The 27,462-nt window shown below is 43.9% G+C and overlaps 1 protein-coding gene and 1 pseudogene across 2 annotated transcripts; both read left to right on the top strand.

Moving 5' to 3' along the window:
• The first annotated feature begins 741 nt into the window (after nt 1–741).
• On the top strand, nt 742–942 carry LOC112546183 (U2 spliceosomal RNA; annotated as a pseudogene).
• On the top strand, nt 915–27,462 carry RAB36 (RAB36, member RAS oncogene family). 2 transcript variants are annotated; one of them, XM_006125422.5, is made up of 11 exons: nt 915–1,068; nt 1,818–1,922; nt 3,386–3,477; nt 9,159–9,224; nt 13,754–13,855; nt 15,014–15,078; nt 15,219–15,270; nt 16,704–16,785; nt 19,794–19,884; nt 22,243–22,362; nt 22,597–27,462. In XM_006125422.5, exons 2-11 carry the CDS (start codon nt 1,854–1,856, stop codon nt 22,653–22,655), a joined length of 798 nt encoding a protein of 265 aa, XP_006125484.1. In that variant the 5' UTR covers nt 915–1,068; nt 1,818–1,853; the 3' UTR covers nt 22,656–27,462. The 2 variants fall into 2 exon arrangements, with proteins under 2 accessions (XP_006125484.1, XP_014430251.1); XM_014574765.3 differs by having other exon boundaries at nt 935–1,068; nt 1,806–1,922.

The raw sequence follows: 27,462 nt of genomic DNA, 5'->3' as shown, positions 1-27,462 counted from the left end.
GGCCTCAAGCCAATTGCAATATTGGAGAGGGGCCTCCATATGCTTCCAGCAATGGTGGAGAAGCCACTTCTCCCCGCACTGCCAAGCTCCGTGCAGCCCCAGGGAAAGGCGTCGGTCTCTCATCTCTTCCCTACCACAGTCCCTTAAAACCTTCTCCTGGAGGAAAGGTTACCCCATGCAAAGTTTGGTTGCGGTCGCTCTTATAGTGTCCAAGTTATTATAGCACAAGCATACAAACATTCTCTTTTCTATATTAGATTTTTAAATCTCATTGAAACAGATGGCAAAATCCCTATACACGATTAAAATTAATCCATAAGCTTGGAGTAAAGGGAAGGACAGTCTGCATAATGTAGTAATAAATAGGCAGCCAAGTGGTCCTACTGCACAGATCTGTATTTGATTCCTCGACACCTGTCTCTTGTTCCCAGGAAGTTAGGTGGAGAGATCACTTAAAGGCTTGATAGACCAAACAATCCTTTGTATAAAAAGAACTCTTAAAGTAGTTTCCTGGTGAACCATGCACCCTGATTTTGAAGTTGGGTGGAAGTCTGTTTAGCTGAAATTCTGAAAATTCCTCCAGGTTTCATTGCATTTTCTCAAAGATTCCACCATTAGTATCTTAATGTATTACTGGTTTTCATGGCCCTTACCTAAGGGGCTGATCCTACCAGTCCTTACTCAGGCTCACCACAAACAGAATTCAGTAGCACTATTTCCTCAATGCAGTATCAGGGGCCCATTGTGTTTACTAACCAACAGCATCTGTTCTTATCAGTTTAATATCTGATATGTTCTCTATCTGAGAACTTTATATTAAATGGATTTTTGGAGAGGGGGCGGGAGTAGGAACCCCAATAGCATCTGACATCCATAAGTTCAGCCCTTTCAAACTTCTCTGTGTTAGACAGATCTGCAATATTCCTGTGTAGTTAAGTTATCCCGTATTCCAGCTCCACCTTCAAATGTGGTTGGGGGGTGGAATGTTTCAAATCAGTTGCTATGGTCACGCAGTAGCAGGCGGAGCTCCTTGTGTAGCTGAGAACCTGCTGCATCAGCTGCTGCATGGTGAGTCCTTCTTTGCACTTTGCTACGTGATCAGTTTTCTCATTATAAATATCTTTATTGTAAATGATATAGCAGATAATTACCCTACTAATAAAGGGCTTTTTTCCACATTCCCAAAAGCTGCATTGTGTAGCAAAATTAGTGAGTTTGGAGTCAGTCTCTAGGTGATTCGGGTGACTGGAATTTCTTAATATATGCATGATTCATATGAACATTACCTTTCTTCCAAGTCACGTTGTTGTCTGAGCTGGTTTTGAATGATAGTTTTGTTCAGCATCAAGAAAAGTGTCAACTTCATTATCCTTCTGCCTCCCACCAGTTGGATGAAATAAGATGTCATGAAGGATTTATAATGCATTTGGAAGAGGCATGAGACAGAGTTCAAATCATGATGAGAGATTTTTAAGTGTTGTGTTGAAACATGTTACAAAATTATTTATCAGATAGAGAAACTGTAAAATTCATCCTCCATGGTGGAGTCTCTCCTGTTTTCCTGAAATGAGATTTGGCTGCATTGTAACCTCAGAAAGCCAGTCATTGCTGCTACAACAACATAACGAAAGAGTTCATAAATAGGGCATGTATTACAAAGTGAAATCAAAGTTCTACAAGCAGTGGGCTTCCAACTGCCTGATATATGTACCAGGAAAGCAAAGAGGCAGTATACATAAGGAATGGTAATTTATTTTTTTCATTCATGTTTGGGGTCTGCTGAGAAGATTCATGATCACTGACAGCCTCCTTTACAGGTTTCATGTCTAACAGAGACAGACTGAATTTGGAAGATGAAGTCCAGCCTCATGCATTTGGTTCCCCCTGTGAGCAGGGACAGAATAATTTCCCACTTCCCCAAGGTAAGAAGCTTCTCCTCCATGTTCCCACAGTTTGGCACTTGGCAGGCTAAGTAGTGCCTTCTCCCTCCCCCTGATTTCGGAGGGGGTTCGTTTTTTTTCATTTACATAACTTTATTTTTTGTTGTTATTTTTGTAAATGCAGAAATTAATTATTGAAGAAAAATACACAATTTTAAATTTTTTCACATGCATAATTCCCTCTAGAGAAAGAGCTGTAAAACATTGCCTAACAACTGCCTAAATTACGCAACAGTAAAAGCATGTATCTTGTAACTAAGAACATAAGATCAACCTCACTGGGTCAGACCAATGTTCCATTCTAGTTCAACATCCTGTCTTCTGACAGTAGCCAATGCCAGATGCTTCAGTGGGAATGAACAGAGTAAGTAATCATCAAAAGATTCATCCACTGTCACCCATCCCCAGCTGATGGCAAACAGAGGCTAGGGGAAATTAAATTCATGATACTGTGACTGAATTTATAAAATAGCAGAAACTTACAGGGAGGGTTATGGAAATGGGGGGGGCAAACCAATCCTTCTTTACTAGAAATTCGTTATAACAGAAAAAGCTCACTAGCACAAGATGAGGTATAAAAGACAGTATAGTAAGAATGATCTGGTAGATACCATGGCCAAAGCAGTGAATTATTTCCATTTTCTGGGGAAAATTAAAGTTCCTGAATCTTTAATGCCAGGCAAAAACTACAGGGATAGCTTATACAGGCAGTCCCCGGGTTACATGGATCCGACTTACATCGGATCCCTACTTACAAATGGGGTGAGGCAACCCTGCACTAGCTGTTTCCCCCCAGCAGACCAGGGAGACGCGAAGCTAGCGCCCCTCCTGAGCAGACCAGGGAGATGTGGAGCGGCTTTTCTCAGCAGACACATCAGCTTGAGAATAAAGGACTGAGGGAAGTGAGGTGTGGGAGAATAAAACTGACCTCGAGAAATGTTTGGCTAGAGTTTCCCCTACAATATGTACCAGTTCCAACTTACATACAAATTCAACTTAAGAACAAACCTACAGTCCCTATCTTGTACGTAACCCAGGGACTGCCTGTATCTGGTGGAGTTTATCTAGCGATTTACATGGCGAAGAAAGCTTATATTCAAAGTGATAAAAGTGATGGAGAAGATACTTTCACTGTCTTAAGGGGAAGCTGCCAGTCTATACACAGAGTTATTTGATTAATTTCATGTGGATGCTTTCAGCCTGGAATAGTTAATTCACTTTAAATTCACACCTTCTTTTATTCCAGTTTAATTTTAATGTAAAGAGAAACCCACATACTGTGTAACCTCACTGTCTGTTAATCCAAGGAACTCTTGTTTCCTGTCTATCTTTTTTGAGGGCTACAAATTCATCACCTTGTTAATCTGTTTCCAGTTGGCTGAACTCCTTATATGTTAGACATCATCATACAATATATCTAAATTACTATTCTTTATTATCTGCAGTGGTACACACCAGAAGCCTGTCTCCAGTTCAAAGACCACTTCCATGCACAGGTCAGGAGTGCCTGTCAGCAACGCAATACTGGAACAGTTGGGTGAGCCTCTGTAATAAATAGGCCTTTACATTTTAAAAATTATTTCAAGTTCTTACTTAAACCAGCTTTCCTCAGTGTCTTATCCTCACTTCACACCCACCTTCTTGTATTTTAAGCCAGTGAAGTTGTGTCTGTAAGGGTATGTCTACACTACCACCCTAGTTTGAACTAGGGTGGTTAATGTAGGCAACCAGAATTGCAAATGAAGACTGGGATTTGAATTTCCCGGGCTTCATTTGCATGTTGCCAGGCGCCGCCATTTTTAAATGTCCGCTAGTTCGGACTCCGTGCCCACAGCTACACGCGGCACGGACCAGGTAGTTCGGAATAGGCTTCCTATTCCGAACTACCTGTACTCCTCGTGGAACAGGCGGTAGCCGCGGGCACGGAGTCCGAACTAGCGGACATTTAAAAATGGCGGCGCCTGGCAACATGCAAATGAAGCCTGGGAAATTCAAATCCCGGGCTTCATTTGCAACTCCGATTGCCCACATTACCACCCTAGTTCGAACTAGGGTGGTAGTGTAGACATACCCTAAGGGAATCCTTAGCTATGTTTGATAATAGTTCTTCAGTGATGTTCCCTCTGCTTCCCACAAATTGGTGTTAAAGTCACTTTTCCTGGTGTGTAGACAGGACCAGTCAGGTTTAACAACTTGGGTTAACCATAAGTAAAATAGGTGTGGGAGTTTGTTCATTCTGTCCACACCAGAGGGACAACAAAGTTCAAAACTAGGAAATAGGGTGCAGCCTTGCTGTCCTCCTCTCAGTTGATGCCAGTTGTGAGTATCAGAAACCAGTAAATGATAATAAATAATACAAATCTTTGGACCAAATTCTGCTTTCATTTACACTGATGTAAATGTGAAGTGACTTATTTTCAGTAAATGGAGTTATCTAAAAATCTAGCTGTAACTCTTTCTTTAAAACTATGCCAGGGAAACAGATGTTTTATACCTTCCCCTTAGAGCTGAAGCATCATTCTAGAGAAGAATAATATATTATGCTGAGAAATGCAAATCAATTTTCTTGTGCCTTTCATAATGCTGCTTTTATGTCATCTGTCCCAGAGCCGGCTTTCCTTTTATATGCTCTTTGTAATGTTAAATTTCACAAACTCAGCCTTATGATTTCATTGCTGAGACAAAGCAGAGAGCTAAGCTATGAGGGAGATCATCCTTATTCAGCTGCAATACATAGTTTAAAAATAAAATTGAGACCGTTACTGGCAAAGTTTGTCTCTGATAAAAAGAGAATATTTATGGGGGATTTGTTCCACTGTGAAAATCTCTTTCTAAAGGATATTATACGTTGAGTAGTCATAATGAAGTTCACTATTCTTAGGGTAAGTCTAGACTACAGGATTTTGTCGACAGAATTATTGTTGACAGATACTATCAACAAAGCTTCTGTTGACAAAGAGTGTCTAGACTACATTCAGTTCTGTCGACAAAGCAAGCCGCTTTGTTGACATGACAGTGTGGACGCAAAGGACAGTGTAGATGCAATAACACCTTCTGTCGACAGAACTCTGTTGACAAAAGGTGTTATTCCTTGTAGAATGAGGTTTACCGCTGTCGACAAAACTGCTGAGTTCTGTCGATGTTATGTCAGCAGAACTCAGTGGCAGTGTAGACGCAGGTATAGTTTTGTCAAGAAAAGTCCACTTTTGTCAACAAAACCCTATAGTCTAGACACACCCTTAAAGACAAAGCTTATTAATTTTCTTGAGCTATATTCATTTTTCAGCAGAACTCCTCATTCATCTTATTGAGGAGTCTTGCTTTGGGATATAAGTGCATAGCATGGCCCCGTATTGTTAGTTTTTCTTTGCTGTACATCTGTTGCAGATACCAGGGCCATTTTCTGGATCTTTAGCATGCTGGCAAAATATTATTTAGTGAACAGAAATATTCTTTTAACATGTAAACCAGATATTATTGTTTTTACAAGAAGTACAGCAACTCCCTTTTTATTTAATGTAGCCCCAGTGAATGGAAAAAAGGGTTTCTACTTTGGCTCCTTAATAAAACTGAAAATTTGGCTCTCTTTTCAATGGTCACTAGATGGGACCATTGGTACACTGCTTCTTGACAGGCAACTGATGGTTTGACCCAACACATGGAAAACAAGAGCACTACTTGTCATGAACAGTTGTCTTCCTTTCCTATTATTTTTAGTATTGTGTAATATTTCTCCTTGCCTGAAACAAGACAGTGTGAGTAATTCAATGGCTGGTAGATCATATTAGGTCCATCAGTCTCTGAGCCCCAGAGTAGGAGTTAATGGAAGTCACGTACTCAAACAGTTATATCCTTCTCTTGATTCCTTTTGCCTTTAATTTAATCAAATATCATATCATCAGCAGTTAATAATCAGGCATCAGAATTCCATGGAAACATGATATAATCTCATATATTGTTAAGTAAAACTTTCTATTATTAAAAGTTAGTATAGCACTATTAAATCTGTTACAGCCTCTTCCCGACTTATGAACTGGCTACAGACCAAGCAATTGGTCGTAACTCGGTCCATTCGTGAGTCGGACTCCATTGAGTTACACGTGACCACGCTGTTCATAAGTGCAGATCGCGTTCGTAACTTGGGGTCCACCATTTACGACACCTTTGGTCATAACTGCAAGTGGTCGTAAGTCAACCATTGTATTTCGGTAGCATACAGACAGACACTGAATTATCATTAAGAGGTTAAAAAATAATGAATGGTCCTGCAGCACCTTAGAGACTAACAAAAAACTTGCTCCATTCATCTGAAGAAATTGGTTGTGCCCACAAAAGCTCATGAAAGCAGTTACATGTTTTGTTAGTTTCTAAGATACTGCAAGGCTGTGTCTACACTGGCATGAATTTCCGGAAATGCTTAAAACAGAATAGTTTTCGTTATAAGTATTTCCGGAAAAAGAGCGTCTACATTGGCAGGCTGCTTTTCCGGAAAAGCCCTTTTTCCGGAAAAGCATCTGTGGCCAATGTAGACGCACTTTTCCGGAAAAGAGCCCCGATCATCATTTTCGCAATCGGGGCTTTTTTCCGGAAAAGACTACTGGGCTGTCTACACTGGCCCTTTTCCGGAACAGTGTTCCAGAATAAGGACTTATGCCCGAGCGGGAGCAGCGTAGCTTTTCCGGAATAGCGGCTGATTTTGTACAGTAGAGCGTCATTGCTTTTCCGGAAATTCAAGGGCCAGTGTAGACAGCTCGCAGCTTATTCCGGAAAAGCGGCTGATTTTCCGGAATAAGTGGCCCAGTGTAGACACAGCCCAAGAGTATTCGTTGTTTTTTAAGGGTTTTTTTCAGTAACAGACTAACATGCCTACCACTCTGAGGTATTCAGGCTATGTCTATACTACAGAGTTTTTGCAGAAAAACAGCTGTTTTTCCACAAAAACTCGCGGAGCGTCCACACCTCAAGCACATTTTTGCACAAGTAAATCGAAAGATCAGAGGGGGTTTTGCGCAACTGGTAATCTTCATTCTACGAGGAAGAATGCCTTTTTGCGCAAGAGCTCTTGTGCAAAAATGCGTGTGTGGATGGGGAAAAGGGTTTTTTTGCGCAAGAATAGGGAAGAGTAAAAAGCACAGATGCCCTGGTGGCCATTCTGTCCATAACAATCACTGCTTACTTGCAAGAGAGCATCCAGGCAGTCTGGATGATCTCTTTTGCAAAAGCATATCGCAAAAGATCTCTTCCAACAAAAGCTTCTTGTGCAAAAAGCCTGCAGTCTAGACATAACCCCAGAGGTTAGTTCATCAAATATAATCAAAGTTACCTAGCCATCTGCAGCATCTTAAAGACACACTAAATTGCGTTTTCAAGAATGCAACTCAAGTCACTTAAAACTCATCTTCTGCTTCCTGTGAGAGGATCCAAAGCAAAGAGTATTATTTGAAGCCAGACTCCGATTAATACTATTACAAATAGCCAGGAAATCTTTTGGCACTAAACTCTGTGTGGTCTCCTGAGATAAATCTGACAGTAGATTAGTCATTATTAGATATTTTATTGTTCAGGTCCCCCAAGGGGCTTGAACTTGTGCCATTCAAGTCAGTGAGTCTTGCTGTTGATTTTAGTGGCAGCAGGATTGAACCTGTGCATTTCCACATGCTCTCAAAAGATTCTTGCATACCTTTGCATGCAAATGCTCACACCTGCATATACTCACATAAACATACAATACAAGCATTCATAGTAGGAAAGAGTCTCTGCCTTAAAGAATTTACAAGCTAAAAAAAACTGCACAACATACAAAACAGATTGTTTATCTCTGTTTATACTATAAAGTCCTTTTTGCAAATCAGTCTCCTCCTTTCTCCTTTTACTAATTGCAAATACAGGCTCTGGTACTTATTTGATTATGCTGGTAGGGTGTACCCTTGCAAAGGCACATGTTCTGAGGTACACCCCTCTGCCTGTGTGTAACCCAGAGGCACTGAGGCTATGTCTAGACTGCCTCTTTCGAAAGAGAGCGTCTAGACTGCACGTTGAACTTTCGAAAAAGCGGCTTGCTTTTTCGAAAGAAAGCATCCAGTGAGTCTGGATGCTCTCTTTCGAAGATGCCCTATTTACATTGAAGAACGCCTTCTTTCGAAAGAGGAACTTTCGAAAGAAGGCGTTCTTCCTTGTGAAATGAGGTTTACCGCCATCGAAAGAAAAGCCGCATTCTTTCGATTTAATTTCGAAAGAACGCGGCTTGAGTCTGGACGCAGGGGAAGTTTTTTCAGAAAAAGGCTACTTTTCCCGAAAAAAACCCTGAGTCTGGACACAGCCTGAGAGGGAAGAGTAAAGTCTGCTTTAGAGCCTTAGCTAAGAGCCAGTTGGCTTTTAGCTCATGTGATAGAAGCTCATAGCTTCAGCCTCTGAGGTCATAGGTTCAACCCTGCTTCTGATTTACATGTGCCTTACAACTTACTGGATAGGAGCTTAAATCACCAATATGTGGTAAGAATATTGAAACTAAGAATAAGTCAGCACTACATTGGCACAGCTGCAGCACCTCTGGAGAAGACATGCTGTACCAATGGGAGAGTGCTTCCCAGTCAGCATCATTACTCTACTTTGGTGATAAGCAGACATTATGTTGATGGGAGAGCATCTCCCACTGATACAGCACCAGTGTGAACAGTGAAAAACTCGCAAAAGTGACAAAAAGTCCTGTGGTACCTTATAAACTAACACCTTATAGACTATACCTGCCTCTGGAATTTCCACTACGTGCATCTGACGAAGTGGGTCTTTGCCCACGAAAGCTTATGCTCCAATAAATCTGTTAGTCTATAAGGTGCCACAGGACTTTTCCATGTTGAATAGTAATAGAGGGGGAGCTGCGTTAGACTGATCTTGATAAAACAAAAGGAAAAAATATGTAGCACTTTAAAGACTAACAAGATGGTTTTAGGTGAAAGCTCATCACCTACTAAACCATCTTGTTAGTCTTTAAAGTGCTACATAATTTTTCCTTTTGTTTTAACAGGACTTTTCGTCGCTTTTGCAGATTCAGACTAACACAGCTACCCCTCTGATGCAGTGCAAAACTCACATCATTGTGGGGTGGGGGAAGCAGGGTTTTTTCATATTCTTGGATGATGTAAGTTATGTAGACTGAGGCTTAGGGTAGCCCTGTCCTAGTATTAACAGTATTGAACAATAACAAAATGCTTGTTACAGGCTGAAAATATCCAAAGTGGTTGTGGTAGGAGACCTCTATGTTGGGAAAACCAGCCTCATCAACAGGTACAGTATATCTCAGCAGATGGAGATTGCTGTTTAAATGTGTAACAATTCCTCTGCATTTTGGTCTCTGTTCCTTTTGCCATCTATGTTTTCAGGATGATTGCCTCATTGCTTTTCTGTTCTCTATTAAATCAATAATTAAAAGTTAAGTGTTTTTATTCAACTCTTTGCTGATGAAAGTACCCTCTATTGTCAATCTCAAGATGATACTGAAGGAAAACCAGAGACCAGAAAACCAGCACCTTGATCAGTCCTTCCTGGCAGTGCATGATTATTCCTTCTGGTACATGCTCAAATTATTTGACCAGTCTATTTTTAAATGATTCAAGAAATGCGGCTTTCAGCATTGCCTTTGGAGAAAATATTCTAAAGACTTCAAAAATAATCAGAATTCAAACACCCATCTGATGTGTGGAATGGCCCTCAGAGTCTCAGTCTTATTTGGAGAACTGATCTTTAAAACATTTTTAAAAGATCTTGCTTATTCATTGACTCCAGTAAAAGCAGTTCAGGACACTTCTACTCCTGCAGGAGTTTGTGGGGAGCCCAGAGATTCCTCTCACACCTTTGGGTATAAATTGAGTCAGTTAAGCATGAAGACCTCACAGCATTAATTTCACCGATTCTTCCTAAAACCTGTCCCACATTTCATGTGATGACAGTATAAGAATATAGAATTTAAATAGCTTGTTATCCTTGTAGTTTCCTTAGTATGTGCATAATTTCAGTCAGTTCCTCAGTATTTTGAAGACATAGATTATGGATGGTTTCTCACCATTTTGGATGATTTAATTTTTTTTCTCCATTTAATGTGATCCATGTTAATCTGTATTTGCCACCTAGTGGATATCCCTCAAAATGCAGTATTCCATCATTTTAATGTCTTTGATCATCTACAAATAGGCTATGTCTACACTCGCGGCTTCTTGCGCGAGTAATATGCAAATGAGGCTAAGTGTGGAATATCGCCTAATGAGCCAACTTTTTTTTTTCAGAAGAGGCTCTTGCGCAAGAAGGAGTGTCTACACTGCCCCTTCTTGCGCTAGAAAAACCCTCTTGCGCAATGCCGTTATTCCTGAAAATAATCAGCGTAACTGCATTGCGCAAGAGGGTTTTTCTTGTTCAAGAAGGAGCAGTGTAGACAGCTCCTTCTTGTGCAAGAGCCTTTTCCACAAAATGGCGGCTCATTAGATATGCAAATGAGGCTCAGCGATATTCCACGCTTAGCCTCATTTCCATAGCTCTGGCACAAGATCGCGCCAGTGTAGACATAGCCCTAGAGATGCCCTCTATAGTTTTCCCTTTGTGTTTCACTTACTTTATCCTTACTCAGAGTAACTACCCTCTTTATTGCCAATTTGTTTCTCATTGATTTGGTAAATATTTTTTCACTACAATGTGACTGCATACCAGTCTTTGGCTGGACAGTTAGCCCTGGTCTACACTATGGAGTTATTTCAAAATAACCCTCTTTAGGTCAAATTTGTAAGTGGAGCATCCACTCTAACAAGCCTGTTGTTTCAAAATATAATGGGCTGGTTATTTCAGAATCTGTACTCCTGCTTTCCTTAAGGAAGAACGCTAATTTCAAAATAGTTATTTTGAAATAGTGCTAGTGTGGACGCTCCGTTGCTGCTAATTCAAAATAATTGGTTTCCAGAGGCTTCTCATAGCTGCTGCTCTGACCACACTGGCCACACTTGGCATCTCCACTGCTCCCCTTCTCCCACAGAGCTTAACACTCCAGGCAGTAGTATAAGGGTTCTCTCATGTAGCCAGCTTTGCAAGTCCCATGTGACATAGCAGCCAGCAAGGCAGGCCATGACAGACCTCAGTGCTCCCTTGGAGCCTCCCATGGCTGCCAGCACTCTTGCTGCTCCCTCGGCTGCCATTGGCCAGGGATGCAGGAGAGGTCTGGCCTGGACTTAAACAGAGATCCTGAACGTCATCAAGGTCAAGGGGGAGAGACCAACCTCCAGGATCTCCACATCAGAAAGAAGAATGTGGACCTCTATGGCCAGATCGCCGCTAACCCGGCTGACAAAGGCCACAGCTGGTCACTTGACTAGGTCTGCGTGAAGATCACAGAGCTCCGGCAAGCCTACCACAAGGCCAAGAGTGTTTTCTCTGGGGTTGCACCACACAGCTGCCGCTGCTCTGAGCAGCTGGATGTCATCCTGAGAGTGGAGTTGGTCACCTCGCTCCCCCTGCCCTGTTGTCATGAAGTCTGACCAGGGCATGGTGGTCAGGAGCAGGATGGGGATGTGTGTCCTGTCTATGCCCGCCCCGCCCCCACAGTTCAGGAAGCCCATGGCAGCAAAGCCATCCATGACAGTGTCCACGTTCCCCAGAGTGATGACCCTCGATAGCAGCACCTGGCTGATTGCCTTGGATACCTGCATGAGCACAATCTTGACTGCATTTCCCCATGCCAAATTGGTTCCCAGCTGAATGGTAGCTCTCTGGTGGGACGAGCCTCCAAAGTGCTATGGTGCCACGCTTCTGCACGGGGATGGCAGATCGCATGCAGGTGTCCTAGTGCCTGGGGACAGAGGCGAGCCACTCACAGAGCTCCAGGAAGGTGGTGGAAGTTCTGCAGCCACGTGGGTTGTCCCATCACTGAAGGACAATGCAGACCCACCAGTCCAGACTGGTCTCCTGCCATCAGAAGCGGCGTTCCACAGTGTCCAGGGGATTGAGGCGCATGCGCTGCAGCAAGACCACCAGACCTGGGTAATCAGGCCTGCAGTCCAGGCCAGGGCTCACCCTGCAGGTCCTGGTCCTCGTCGCACGTGTGCGGTGTGGATGAACTGTGCCATGAGGCGCAGCAAGAATCCTCTCAGCCTAGCAGTGCTCTGCAGCAGCTCTAGCTCATGCTTTGAGTGCAAGGGCAACCAGAGCACACCACGTCCATTTTGTGTCCCGCAAGGGGGAAGGCAGCGGAGGAGCGGCCTGTGAGATGCAGCCCTAGAGAGGAGCTCTGAAAGCACGTGTTGCAGCTGTCCTGACCAAGCAGCCAGAAGAAGTGTCCGCCCTCTGCAGAGCGCTTCCAGGGGCTCTAAGTGCGAGGCAGGCTGCAATCCGTGCAGATGCGCCATTTCAAAATAATTCTGAGTAATTTTGTTCTTAGTGAGAACTTCCTATTTTGATTTTGTTAAATCCGAAATGATGTCGATTTTAGTTATTTTCAAAATAGCGTCCTAGTGTAGACATGCCCTCATAGAATCATAGAACTGGAAGAGACCTCAGACAGTTATCAAGTCCAGCCCCCTGCTCTAGGCAGGACCAATCCCAACTAAATCAACCCAGCCAGGGCTTTGTCAAGCCGAGACTTAAACACCTCTAGGAATGGAGACTCCACTACTTCCCTAGGTAACCCATTCCAATGCTTCACCACCCTCCTAGTGAAATAGTTTTTCCTAGTATCCAACCTGGACCTCTCCCACCACAACTTGAGACCATTGCTCCTTGTTCTGCCATCTGTCACTACTGAGAACAGCCTCTCTCCATCCTCTTTGGAACCTCCCTTCAGGAAGTTGAAGGCTGCTATCAAATCCCCCCCTCACTCTTCGCTTCTGCAGACTAAACAGACCCAACTCCCTCAGCCGCTCCTCATAGGTCATATGCTCCAGCCCCCTAATCATTTTGGTTGCCCTCCGCTGGACCCTCTCCAATGCGTCCACATCCTTTTTGTAGTGGGGGGCCCAGAACTGGACACTACTCCAGATGCGGCCTCACCAAAGCCGAATAAAGGGGAATAATGACATCTCTGGATCTGCTGGCATTGCTCCTCTTAATGCATCCTAATATGCCATTAGCCTTCTTGGCTACAAGGGCACACTGTTGACTCATATCTAGCTTCTCATCCACTGTAACCCCCAGGTCCTTTTCTGCAGAACTACTACTTAACCGGTTGGTCCCCAGCTTGTAACTATGCTTGGGATTCTTCCGTCCCAAGTGCAGGACTCTACACTTGTCCTTGTTGAACCTCATCAGATTTCTTGTGGCCCAATCCTCCAATTTGTCTAAGTCACTCTGGACCCTATCTCTGCCCTTAAGCGTATCTACCTCTCCCCCCAGCTTAGTGTCATCCGCAAACTTGCTGAGGGTGCAATCCATCCCCTCATCCAGGTCATTAATAAAGATATTGAACAAAACCGGTCCTAGAACCGAACCTTGGGGCACTCCGCTAGAAACCAACTGCCATCCTGACATCGAGCCATTGATCACTACCCGCTAGGCCCAGCCTTCTAGCCATCTTTCTATCCATCTTACCGTCCATTTATCCAATCCACAATCCCTTAACTTGCTGGCAAGAATATTGTGGGAGACTGTATCAAAAGCCTTGCTAAAGTCACTGACTTCCCCATGTCCACCAAGCCAGTTACCTCATCATAGAAGCTAATCAGATTGGTCATTTAACTCCTCCCTCTATAACACACCTTGCACAATACTGAGACATGATAGGGCATTTAAAAGAAAAATCCCATCATGCTCCTAGCTTTCTCCTGATATTTTCTTCATTACAGGTTTTGTAAAGATAGTTTTGACCGAGACTACAAGGCAACCATTGGAGTGGATTTTGAAATTGAGCGGTTTGAAATAGCTGGCGTGCCATATAATCTCCAGATGTAAGTTGGAACATGATAGTACTAGCTGTTTTTCTTTCTTGCATGTCTTGCAGCTTGAACAGAACTTGAATTGCTACAGGCATGACGTATAAAAGCCTCTGGTTTATATTCAGCACAACATCTGAAAAACACCTTTTGTCCTTGAGCACTGGAGAATGTAATGATTTTAGTATAAACATCAATCTGATGGGTTCCTTGTTTGTGAAAAGTTTATTATAGCACCACCCACACTCACCTAAAATATACCATGTCTGATTTTTTTTCCTTTTACTCAATTTTTTGTAACATTGAGTGAATCCCTGAGCAGCAAATTATAACCTATGGCTATATCTGTTCCATTCATTTGTCTTTAGTGGGAGTACATGAATGTACCTGAGCACAGAATTTGGTTTTCATGAGATTCAGGCTTTGTTCCCACACTCATTGAAGTCATTGTCAAAGATTTCACTGGTATAGGATCAAGCACTAAGGCCCAGATCAACAATGATACTTAAGCACCACAGACTTAGATAATAAAGTTTAATCTTCACATGCTAGATTTGGCTCCACTGTGATCCACAAAACTCCTGCCAAATCCTGTAGATGTTTAAACTCGGTACCAACATATTCTGGGTACAAGCGCTCTCACCACCTAAGATTCTGCCTCTGGGAATGCACATTTCTTCCTAACTTCAAGTGTCAGGATGCCTATTTTCTGCCTAAGTCCCAGTTAGATCTGCAATTGGGAAAAGATAGGTGATCATCTGTCTAAACCCATGTGCAGGGCCCAAAACTCTAAGCTTGCTCAGAGACCACTGCTATATCAGGTCCCATTCAAAATTTTGCTGGAGGAGGATTCACCTTAAAACTGTTAGCCCAATGGTTAGTACCCATGCCTGGGACTCTGCTAGAAGGGGAGAAATTATTTGAACAGGGACTCAGGAGAGTGTTTTGGCCACTGAACTTTGGGCTAATGCAGGGTTAAAATGCCTTCATTAAAATAATGGTGCTTTACAGGATATCTTTCAGTGCTTAATGGGTAACATATTCCAGATGGTAACATTGCTCTGGTATCACATTCTTTCCCAACCTGTACCAGTCTGTTGCTTCATTAGTGTGTTTGCTCAGGTTGCACTGGGTTTGATTGACCTGAAAAAAGTCTCTTTTCCTCCTGCACAGATGGGATACTGCAGGTCAGGAAAAGTTCAAGTGCATTGCATCTGCTTATTACAGAGGAGCAGAGGGTGAGTAAGTCAGAAAGCACTTTACAGTCAAGATCAAATGAATTGTTCTTTCACTGTATACTTCAGGCACTGAGTTGTACCCATAAGATTTCTAAACTACTGTCTCATTTAATCATTTTTCTGTGCTGTTTTTATTGCAGTTATTATAACAGTGTTTGATTTGGCTGATATCCAGACTTTGGATCACACAAAGTAAGTTTCTGGCCATGTCTTTGAGATTATAGTAGAAGGTCTCCAGTATAAAACTGAACTAGGAATTAAGATTCACTGGGCCTGAAATTGGTGTGCAGAGATCTTTCCAAACCAGAAGGATAAAGGGTGGATTTAGACAATGTGTTTGAATAATTTACTATCTCAAATGTTATTAATTTCCTAGGCACTCTACTTACCAAATAGCATTTTCTTACTCCAGGGCTATCTGTAACAATGATCATGGTAAAAAGGTTTTAGTGCATACACTTAAAGCAGACTGTGTGTTGTAGAGGGGAGGGAATTGGATTCTGGAGAGATTATCTTGCACAGATCAATCATCTGCAGTGCCGTGTCTGCAGAGCGTACAAATATAATTTTATTAAATGGTGTCTCTTCTTGATAGAAGGTTAAAGTCTATGGGGCTAATTTTTCTTTCACTAACCTTGGTGGAACTCAGAAATAACTCCACCAAAGTCAATGGCATTTCAAAGGTATAAAACTGATGTGAGATAAGAACCAGGCATATCCTCATCATGATCTCTTCCATTAGGGGGCTAAGTAGATTCTTGCACCAGTGAAAGTGTCTCTTGTTTTCCTTCACTCTCTTTGCTTCATCATTCATCTTTTTCATTCTACTTGTGCTTCTCATACTCTTCGGCTGTGTCTACACTGGCCCCTTCTTCGGAATAGCATGCTAATTTAGAACTTTGGAATAGGGAAATGCGCGGGGGATTTAAATATCCCCCGCGGGATTTAAATAAACATGGCCGCCGCTTTTTTCCCGGCTTGGGGAAAAGCCGGAAAAGAGCGTCCAGACTGGCGCGATCCTCCGGAATAAAGCCCTATTCCGGAGGATCTCTTATTCCTACTTGAAAGTAGGACGCTCTTTTCCGGCTTTTCCCCAAGCCGGAAAAAAAGCGGCGGCCATGTTTATTTAAATCCCGCGGGGGATATTTAAATCCCCCGCGCATTTCCCTATTCCAAAGTTCTAAATTAGCATGGCTATTCCGAGGAAAGGGCCAGTGTAGACACAGCCTTCCTGTTCTTGCATCTTATGCCTCATCTCTGTGCAGTGTCTCCTTTGCTTTGTCCCTATCCCTGGCTGTGAATAGTATGGCACTTTTGCTTTCCTTCTCTAGGGGCTTTGATCTCTATTGGACTTAGATTCTAAAGTGGGCAGGTTTGGCTGAACCCGGAACTACTTTCACAGAATGGTAAGCATGTACCCAGAGGAGCTGGAATAGCTTCCAAACCATTTATTCTCTAGTGGGAAAGGCACATGACACATCAGCAACATGTCTTCTCTCATTCTCCTTGTTGTTGGTTTCTTTGTTTCTTTCCCTTTCCACTATATACCTCCATTTCTTTTACTCCTCTTTGCCCACTTTTTGCCCTCCCTAATTACATCTCATTCCTCCCGTTCTGCATTTCAGGCAGTGGTTAGAGGATGCGTTGAGAGAAAATGAGCCTGGGTCCAGCTTCATCTTTCTGGTTGGAACAAAGAAAGATTTAGTGGTAAGTAGGAGAAAGGCAGTTCATAAAATGTGTCTTGCCCCTCCCCTCCCGCCTTCCAGTGAATTTCCATTTGAAGTTAAGTCTAGGTGTTGAGTCCCAACAGCATGTGGCAGCTGCTGTGAAGATCTTGAGAAACAAATTGTACAACTACCAAGGCAAAGAGAGGTCATGTGGATCTAGAGTGGTGAGTTTCAGAGAATGGAGCAGAGTGAGCAATTTCTGGAGTGCTGGAGGTCACCAACACACTCCCTGTTCTGTTGGAGGCACAGCTTAACCAAGCACACCTGAACTCGCAAACAGCAAAGCCACGGAAATACCGCCAAGGAGTGCTATGTAGACAACAGGTTCAAAAGCTCAGTATGTCCCCATATTCTGCTTCTCTGAAGGGGTCATTTGCAAAAGGCAGAGGGAGCAACTCGCCCCTTCAGACCTGAGGTTATCTCCTTCATTAGCCAACATCTTGCCAAAGTTGAAAGGTCTGAAAGTCAACACTTTTTCTTACTGTTTAGCTATGTTTCCTTTCAGCTGCTGCCTGCGGTGCTATTCATATCCCTAGAGATCCTTTTTCCATCTGTTCCTTGGTTTTCCAAAGAAGTGCTAATGCACCCCACAAGGCTTTGCTCTTCTCAGTGACAACAGGAGAAGCTCTTAAATCTTCTGGCATTTATCAGGGCTATTGTAGGTGGCACAAAACATTAAACAGGGTTGAGAGGTCTGGGGACACATGAGCTGGGCTCAGGTTGGACTGGATGTAAGAAGGAATTCTGTTTGGAGGAATGTGGGACTTTGCCTTCTGTGGCGAGAGAAGATTGGATTAAAACTGGAAAGATGCCAGCAGGTAGAATAGACTGATTATTACACTTCCCACCTATAAATATTTTTGAGATGCTTACTGATCATCTGTCACTCTTCCAGATGTGCTTTGGGCAACTGTCAGCCAGCGAACAGTGACTGAAGCAGTGAGAAGTTCTTAATGCAGGGAGCCAGTGGTAATGGGGAACTGGCCCCTCTCGCTGATTATGCTACTCCTGGGGGTATGATTCACTAAAAAAATTTAAAAATTTGGGCATACGTATATCCTATTTTGAAATTTTGGCAAAATTCTGCAGATTTTGGCAAAATAGCACTATAAAATCATGTGGCACATTAGAAACTAACCAGTTTATTAGGTCATGAGCTTTTGTGGGTAAAACCTACTTCATCAGATGAGTTGGGTGGAAATTACAGAATCCAGGTATATATAACAGCAAAAGCAGTTATTGGTCAATTGTAGGACTGGTAAAAGCGACGAGGAGTCCTGTGGCACCTTATAGACTAACTGAAGTGTAGGAGCATAAGCTTTCGTGGGCAAAGACCCACTTCGTCAGATGCATCTTGCATCTGACGAAGTGGGTCTTTGCCCACAAAAGCTTATGCTCCTACACTTCAGTTAGTCTATAAGGTGCCACAGGACTCCTCGTCGCTTTTGCAGATTCAGACTAACACGGCTACCCCTCTGATGTAGGACTGGTGTTAATCAAAATAATTAAGTCAGGGTGGATGTTTCTCATTCACAGCATTTGATGTGGAAATGTGAATATCAAAATTAGGGAAATTACCTTTGTCTGCATTAACCAGTTAAGATCTTTATTCAAGCCTAAGTTGATAGTATTGAACTTGTAGATGAACTCCAGTTCAACTATCTCCCTCTGTAAGTAGATGATAAAAGTATTTTGTAGAAGGATGGATACTTTTAAATTCATTACTGAATGTCCAGGGTGGTTAAAATGTTTCCTTACAGGTTTGTGTGTTACCATTCCTGATATCTCGCTTGTGTCCATTTATCTTTTGGCACAGAGATTGTTCAGATTGGCCAACGTACATGGCAGAGGGGCATGTGAGAGTGAGGGATCGTTTTCCAGAATAGGTTCTAGATTCTCAATGATGTGCTAGAGGGGTTTCAGCTGGGGGCAACAGGTGATGACGAGTTCTGGTGTTCTGTCATTTGCCTCGTTGGGCCTATCTTGAAGTAGGTGACTTCTGGCTACTTGCCTGCCTCTGTCCATGGATTTCCTCACTTTCTCAGAAGGGTATTTAAGTTTTCAGAATGCTGGATAAAGATCTTGTAAGCGTTTGTCTCTGTCTGTGGGATTGGAGCTGCCTGGCTGCTCCCAGAGCAGGGGGCGGGGCTGCAGTGTGGCTGCCCGGTTGCTCCCAGGGCTAAAGCAGGGGAATGGGAAAAAGCTAGTGCTACTCAGTGCTTTGGAAGCCAGGAGGTGGGAGCTGATTTTGTACAGGTGCCTGACACTGGGGGATGCACTAGCTTTGGGTAGGGGGCCCGCAACCATAATAGAGGGGCCTACGGTGCAGGGCAGGTGCCAGCAGCCGCAATGGGGGCTGAGTACTGTTGTGGGCATAGAAGCGGCAAGGCTGTGTTTGCCTCCCCAAGCCAGGCTCTCACGCATCCTCCATGTGGAGGAGAAAGAGCAAGAAGAGTGGACCATCACAGTTACTACTGCCCTATTGTGGGTGGCTCCTATAATTCACTGCTAGAATTATTTAGAGATCATCTGCTTAGCACTGTCTTCATACAACATCTAACATAATCAGATCCTGGTCCATGAGCAGGTTTTCTCACTGCTCCGGCAATACAAACAATAAACAAAGGAAGGCAACATTTGATAGCTCTCTAGACTACTCTATTCTTATTGTGCTCATGTCTGCTATCTGATGCTTCACTGCTGAAATACAGAGGCAGAATTATATTTTAAAATAAGTCCTCTGTAAATTCCACTAGGTAATATCTATCTAGCTGTTTTCTTTGACTAGTTTCACTTGGTGCATGGAACATCCTGGTGTATAAGCTACAGGGCAAGGTCAGGAAAAGGAAGAGCTGCCCACTGTGAAAGCTGGAAGTCTCAGAGTATTGGGACTGGTAGCATGTTTGCATTACTGTTACTCCAGATATACTCTAGCAATGTTGGGCCTGCTTTTTGCTACTGACAGTGATTCCCCACTGTTTTATTCAGTCAGGTGCTGCATGTGAGAGGACTGAACTGGATGCCATTCGCTTTGCCAATGAAATGCAGGCTGAATACTGGTCAGTCTCAGCCAAAACAGGTTTGTCACTGCATTGGAGACCAGTTGCATGTGGCCAATGTTACATGCTGAGAAAGGGTATGTCTACACTACAAAGTTAATTCGAACTAACGGACGTTAGTTCAAATTAACTCTGATAGGCGCTACACGAGCGCTCCGCTAGTTCGAACTTAATTCGAACTAGCGGAGCACTTAGTTCGAACTAGGTAAACCTCATTGTACGAGGACCAAGCCTAGTTCGAACTTACTAGTTCGAATTAAGGGGTGTGTAGCCCCTTAATTCGAACTAGTGGGAGGCTAGCCCTCCCCAGCTTTCCCTGGCAGCCACTCTGGCCAACACCAGGGAAACTCTATTGCCCCCCTTCCAGCCCCGGATCCCTTAAAGGGGCACGGGCTGGCTACAATGCCCATGCCAGGTGCAAGCCTGCCAGCACCCAGCCAGCAGACCCTACACCTGGCACGGCTCGAGCCAGCCACCCGATGCCCCCCAGCCCTCCCCCTCTTCCCGGGACCAGGCTGGCGGCTCCCGGGAGCTTGCCCAGGACCGCAAGAGGCGGGCACCCGCCTGGTCCAGTGCAGACATCGTGGACCTTGTCCACGACCTCCGCACTAGACACAGGAAAGCGTCCGGCTAGGGCAGGAGAGCTGCCAGCCTGGCCACCCAGGAGCAGGTGTGCATGAAAATCAAGGTGGTCCACTGAGACCCCCGACCCTGAGCCCTGAGCTTACAATGGCCGTACTGGGTCAGACCAAAGGTCCATCTAGCCCAGTAGCCTGTCTGCCGACAGCGGTCAACCCTAGGGACCCTGGAGGGGATGGACCAAAGACAGTGACCAAGCCATTTGTCTCGTACCATCCCTCTCCAGCCTTCCACAAACTTCAGGCAGGGACACCACTCCTACCCCCTGGCTAATACCACTCCATGGACCCAACCTCCATGAATTGATCTCACTTCTCTTTAAACTCTTTTCTAGTTCTAGCCTTCACAGCCTCCTGCAGCAAGGAGTTCCACAGGTTGACTCCTTGCTTTGTGAAGAACAACTTTCTGTTATTAGTTTGAAGCCTGTTACCCATTCCTTTCTTTTGGTGTCCTCTATTCCTTCTATTATGGGAACTAATAAAGAACTTTTCTGTATGCAGCCTCTCCACCCAACTCCTGCTTTTATAGACCTTTATCATAAACCCCTCCATCTCCTCTTTTCTAAGCTGAAAAGTCCCAGTCTCTTTAGCCTCTCTTCATATGGGACCTGTTCCAAACCCCTCATCATTGTAGTTGACCTCCGCTCTCCCACCCTCTCTCTTCCCCTCTCCCACCTCCTTTTCTCAGTCTCCCCCAGTTTTGTTCAATAAAGAGAGATTCTATTTTTTAACACAATTGTCCTTTATTTTGTACATCAGGAAGGGGGGGCTAGGGAGGGGTAAGTGGAAGGAGGTGAGGGAGGAATGGGTACGAACCCCCAATGGGGAGGACTGGGCTGGCTCTGCGGGCTTCTGGGGGTGGAACCTCTCCTGCAGCCCCCCAATTGCCCCCTCTCCCCAGATGGCAGCCTGCGGCAAGTGCAGCCGGGCTGATGGCCGAGTGCTGTGATGTGCCCAGTGTGGGTACTCCAGGCAATCCAAGCCAGAACTGCTTTGCAAGCGGGGCACCCCTGAGAACTGTCTGTCCGGGGTAGGAATCGGGTCCCTTTAAGCACAGCCTTCGGTTAGCCTGAGACAGCAGCTCCACGCTCTAAGTCCTCATCTGATGCCCTGCCAGCACTGCTTCCGGCCATCCTTAACCCCGCTTCAGGGTCCACTCAGTGTGGACTTGCTAGTTCGAATTAGCAAAACGTTAATTCGAACTAGTTTTTTAGTCTGGATGCGTTAGTTCGAATTAGCTTAGTTCGAATTAACTAATTCGAACTAAGTTAGTTCGAATTAGCGCTGTAGTGTAGACATACCCAAAGAGACTATCACGTTCTTCCCTCTATGTGCTCACCAGTGTATGGTCATGTGCACACTAGCTTATATATATATATTTGTTTCTAAGTGGTTCTCCATGACTGCTTGTTCATTTCTACAGTCATGTTTGCAGAAATGTGCATTGTCTAGGTTTATGCTTAGATAATGATGTACAAGTGTTTGTGTGTGGTGTCAGTGCTCAAATTGGGTCCACTGATTAAAAACATATTTGTATGTGAAGTTGAAGGAAGAAAATGAGAAAATGTCACCATGAGGTGGCGGGGCTTCAGATATGCTGTTATTTTGTGGGGAGACATGTCGGTGTGGCACACTCTCTATTTTCTCTCCCGCTTGAGCAGTGTTTATATTCATGTTTGTATATTTGACCATGCATAGCTGCGGGTTTGTAAAACAGGGTGTTTCCCTCCTGTTTCTCAGGGGAAAATGTAAAGGAGTTTTTTTCCCGAGTTGCTGCCTTGGCCTTTGAACAGTCCATGCTGAAGGAGTTGGAGAAGAGCTATGGTCGCATGGCCCAGATCGGGGCAGGAAACCTCATTAGTACGTTCAGCTTCACTCTTTCTGTCTTCTTGAGTCACTTACAAGTTTGGAAAAATGGGGATTTTACTTGAGCCAAATTCTGCCAGCACAATCTCACTCACCTCATTCTCAGTCTGTCTTGGTTCTTATGTGAGGTTGCACAAATGAAAGCTGACTCTGCTCTCTGTCATCTTTATTACAGGAAGGCGATCCTACATGGATTAATTATATAACTTTTTCGTTTGCTCATTACAGGAATAGAAGGAAACTCACTGGAGACTCCAGAAAGCAATGCCCAAGCGAACTGCTGCTAGCTGCCAGTCATTCCTGCAAGCCTCACACTTCCATCTGCATATGTGTACACCAACTTGTCACACCTGTAGCAGGGAACGCTCTCAAGCAGCTTCCAGTTGGGAGATTGAAGGTCAATTTATCTTGGAAAAGAATGGAGGAGGGTGAAAACGATTCGCGCGACGTCCCTTTAAACAGAGTATCTCACTTCCACCCTTTGCTTTGTGCTCTCTTTGTGCAAGGCAACACATAACCCTTCCTTGTGCAATGGGGAGCTTGCCTATGTGATCACCTGCGGGGTGGCAAGCTGTCTTTACTCAAGGAGATGGAATCAACCCAACTTTCCTCCTTCTTTCAGGAGGTCCTGTAACTTATGTGCTGTACTTGTTTTGTGTTCTTGGTAGCCACTTGAGCTCTAGAATCATGAACAGTGAAGCCCTTGTCTTGTGGGAACAGGAAACACAAAGCCGTGCTGATTATTATGGTGCATTTGATCTATTGTCTCTCTAAAACACAAAATCCTTGTGCAAAATTATGCTGATGTGCATGCAAGCAAACCTAGTTTACCATGATAGTGCTGACATAAATATATTTGCCTTGTATCTGGGGTCAGGATATCGGGTTTCAGGTTACCTGTAGATCCTTCATAATTTTTAACTCTATACATGTTCTTCTGTGAATGGAGGCAAACCAGAATACCTCTCAGATGTGCATGTGACTTCATGCTGGAGTAGTACTCATCAGGGTGATGTGGGTGTCCTGGGCCACCTCCTGCCTCCTCCCAAAGCTATGTCTGGCTGATACCATCCTAATGCCCTTCACTTCCATCTTATCACTCATGGCCTGAGTTGGAACTTCCGAGGTGGTTCTCCTTATACACAACTTTAATTAATTTAAGAGCTACATAGTTAGCTCTTATCTATTTACAGATTAATTAAGTTATCAGTTAGCACCCTTTTGATACATTTTTCTGTATCGTTTGTATTTCTAGAGTAGTTTGTTGCTGGTGCTGAGACGCAGAGGTGTGGCGCACTCTCAGGGCTTCAAGCAATACCTTTCATGTGGGTCATTTATTCCTAATAATGGCACACATAGAATCATAGAATCATAGAACTGGAAGAGACCTCAGAAGGTCATTAAGTCCAGCCCCCTGCTATAGGCCTCACACTAGGGGCTAACTTGGCATCAGTTATGTAACTTAAGTCAGTGTCATTTTCAACATACTTTCTGCCTCTCGTTGTGGGCTAGTACTAAAGTCAATGGGAGAGCACTCATTCATCCCCTTATCGCATCTTCACCAGGCCTTCTAAACTGAGGCCTCTGCTTCGATCGCAACAATGCCAATCTAGCCTGTAGTGAAGATAAGCCCTACGTGCACTGCGTCTTGGTGGAAAGCGAATCAAAGAGAAATGTAGCATTTGCCACTGATATACTCTGATTTCCAGGATCTGCACCTTATGCAACATCTCCTGGAGAAAGTCATGAGACCTGCCTCTGCATTTATGCCCTGCCAAGATCACACTGCACACAGTCAGCCACTAATATGGTTGAAACCAGATAGGCTCTTGGGCTTGGACTCCTCTCCAAGGAGAAGGGGAGGTCAATTTTCTCTGTTAGGGTTCCTTACACACAGACCCATAAGACTAAGAAGATCCACTCAAGCTCCAAAAAAGGCTAATCTTCCACCTCAGAGGTTCACCAGGCACTTGCAGTAGGGCTGGGCTGTCAGCCCATGTTTCCCTTGTAGTGAGGCAAGAAACTTCTGGTACTGTTACCATTGACACTGGATCTATTGTCTCAGCAGCCATCACATCTGGTACCAACGGGTGCTGTCCCAACACCACCTGTTTCAACCTTTACAGCTTCACAGACATATGAAATGGCAAATGACCTGCTCTGCCCCTCTGACCCTGGATTGCCGTTGATGCAGGAGTCTATGGGATTGGTATTACCTCTGGCCCTCCTGGACCTCAGCCTCTTTTGCACTGGAGCAGAGAACACTGTCAGCAGTAGTGCAGGTTAAGGGATGGTCTAAGATTGTCTTAGCTGGACTAGCTGGTGCCAGGGTGCCCCCTTCATCAGCTCTTGGCTGTTCTTTAGTGTTGGCACCAACGGCAACCTCAGCTTTGGCTTTGGGTGTTGACGTCACGCTAGGCATCATCACCTGTAGAGCTTGTTTTGGGAATGGACTTAGAAACAAGACCTTCTGTGTCCCAAGATAAATGTATTGTTCTGACTGCAGTACCGCCACTGGTACCAACTTTATCTCTCTCCCTTCCCCCCGAGAGTGGAATGTATTGGGCAGACCAATGGTCCCCCTTGATCGGATACCTGCTGTGCTGACTACCTATGTCTAACTCTTCTCCAGCCTCACCGCAGCACACAAAGTCCAGTATACCATCTAGGCTATCTTGATAGGGAGGCCCTTGGTACTGGAATCAATACTCATCCCCTAACAAGGAGGGGCCAGCGTTCCCTGAGACGTTTTGGCCTCTAATGACCTGTTGATTTTTATATGTGTCGCACATCTCAAATGCTTGTCCACAGTACTTGTGGATACCAGGATGTTCTAACCATTGACCTGCTAACAATTGACAGAACCTGAAGCTGAATTCCAGCAGAGGACTCCAGTTCTGGGATCTGATAGATGGAGCAATGCAAATCCGTCAGAAGGGCTGAGCCTTGGGTGGACTGAGTCCCCTGCCCTGCTGGGAAGGGAAGGGGCAAATCCCAACCCTAGATGAACTGTTCATTCCCCTGCTGGAAAACAGATCCAGGAACACGGGGGTGAGGAGGCATGGCCCTCTCACTGCAGATGCCCAGGGGTAGCTATTGGTTGTACATATAATCCTTTACACAGCTGCATCCACTGGAAGAAGAAAGAACAGATACTTACCCATGTTCTTCAAGATGTGGGTGCAGATATGTATTCCATGACCAACCCAATCATCCTCTCTGCATATTGGAGTGTTAGGCCACTGGCTACTGCAGAGGAACAGAGGTGTTTGGGGGTAGCATCACCCTTCTATAGCCTCAGATGGGTTCACAAGGAGGCGCAGGGTGTGTGCATTGCCTTAATGGGCACTGCTGCAGAAAACATTTCCAGCCCTGGTTTGCTGAGCATGTATGCACCCCTCCTTCTTCAAATTAATTATATTTTGGCATCCATATCACTAAGAACAACAGTTACCAGTACGTTCTTTTCCTGTTTAAAGAGTTAGGATCTGAGACCAGTTTTACTTTTTGCTTTATAATTTTTAAAGAGCATATCCTGTCTGCTGAAATAAGTTCTTAATCCTGTTCCCCTCTACTTCTTTTACTGCTCTGTAGAGTAGGTGGCAGATTGTTCCTCTTGCCATCAGAATCTTGCCCTGTGGATGCAACTGTGGGGTAAAAAACAAAGACAGGGATTCAATTGAATAGAGGAAGCTATGAAATTTAGGAATAGTTACAGTAAAGAGAAGGTACAGATGATTATAGGAAAGGAAATTTTATGAGGTTGTAGCAAAATTCTGATAATGTTTTTTTCATTGATCTAATCTTGTCACTGTTTTTTTACGTTTGATATTTTGGGCGGGTAAAACCAGAACCCAAGATCCAACTATTCCCAGGCTTTGTAGAAGTCCAGATCTGAAGATTCTAGTTTAATTCTTTCTCTGTGTAACATTCCAAAGGCTTTATTATTCTCAGCCTTGTGCTTTATGTAGTCATGTCCATTGGTGTGAAATTGTACTTGCTCAGAATAGGATAATTTTGCAGCCTGTGTGCATGTGTGAATGGCTGCAGAAAGTGTAAGGCACCAGAGAATCAGATTACATATATTCCCTCATCCTAAAAGGAAGTGGGTATACTCTTTCCCTTCCACTTGTTTTTCATAGATCCTATCTACACTACAAATCTAACCTGTTAGAGCTATATCATAAGTGACATATCTGTTCTAATGTCTCTTCATCATGTAGACAGGACATGGGTTTTTTTGAAGCATGTTACAGCTGAAGTCATGAACTTGGTCATCCCTCCCCAAACTAGACATCTGTGAGCTGGTAAAGTTAGATGACATAGTGTAGGTAGGTATATAATTGATGGGAAAATGTTCCAGTTTCTTGATGCTATGAACAGTTTGCTCCATAGCTGTATGGGAGCAATAGTAGTAGAGTAGTATTTTTGTCCTTATTTGCATATTACTTTTACCAAAATGGTGTGTATTTTATGAGTATGTGCACTCTTTCTACATAGAGAGGAAGAATGAGCATTTCCCACATAGGTACCCTAATGTGTTTGCCATGTGCAGGTCTCTTTATGAATGGCTATTGCAGAACAAACACTCTTGTCACAGCTTGGTGAGCTTGTCAGAGCATGCAAACATTTGCCAGGTTTCCCCTCTTATTCCAAGAGTTAAGTTCCCTCCAGCCCTACCCCTATAAGTTTGATTCTTTAGGAGCTAGAGTTCCCATAGATTAAAACAAGGCCTGCATAACATAGAAATTCAGAGGATTTGGGAAAAAGAATGAAGCAATTTTACATTGTGGGCAGCCCTGACTCGATCCCATAGGAACTCCTGTTTAAACCTTATTGGTTGTCCCTGTTGAATTAAATGGCAAGGTATTGTCAGAAATAACGGCGATGAAATACCTGCTAGGTCAGGATTTCCAAGACTACTGTCATTATGCATAAACTTAAAAAACAACAAATAGTCTGGTAGCTTTTATTATGCATGATTATTGTTTATATGTCTCTGATCAGATTGATTTTTCTAATTGAACTTCAGTGTATATTGCAAAAATACAAAGCAAATGACAATAAATAACACTCACAGTTATTTTTAAAGAA

Source organism: Pelodiscus sinensis, chromosome Z (assembly GCF_052426305.1).
Source record: "Pelodiscus sinensis isolate ZL-2025 chromosome Z, ASM5242630v1, whole genome shotgun sequence".
Classification (NCBI taxonomy): Eukaryota; Metazoa; Chordata; order Testudines; family Trionychidae; genus Pelodiscus; species Pelodiscus sinensis.
This window is presented reverse-complemented; position numbering and strand designations above follow the sequence as displayed.

Coding starts and splice junctions, on each gene's coding strand:
- RAB36 (XM_006125422.5), top strand. CDS start 1,854: ATGAAGTCCAGCCTCATGCATTTGGTTCCCCCTGTGAGCAGGGACAGA. Junction 3,478..9,158: donor CGCAATACTGGAACAGTTGG/GTGAGCCTCTGT, acceptor TGCTTGTTACAG/GCTGAAAATATCCAAAGTGG. Junction 19,885..22,242: donor GTCAGTCTCAGCCAAAACAG/GTTTGTCACTGC, acceptor CCTGTTTCTCAG/GGGAAAATGTAAAGGAGTTT.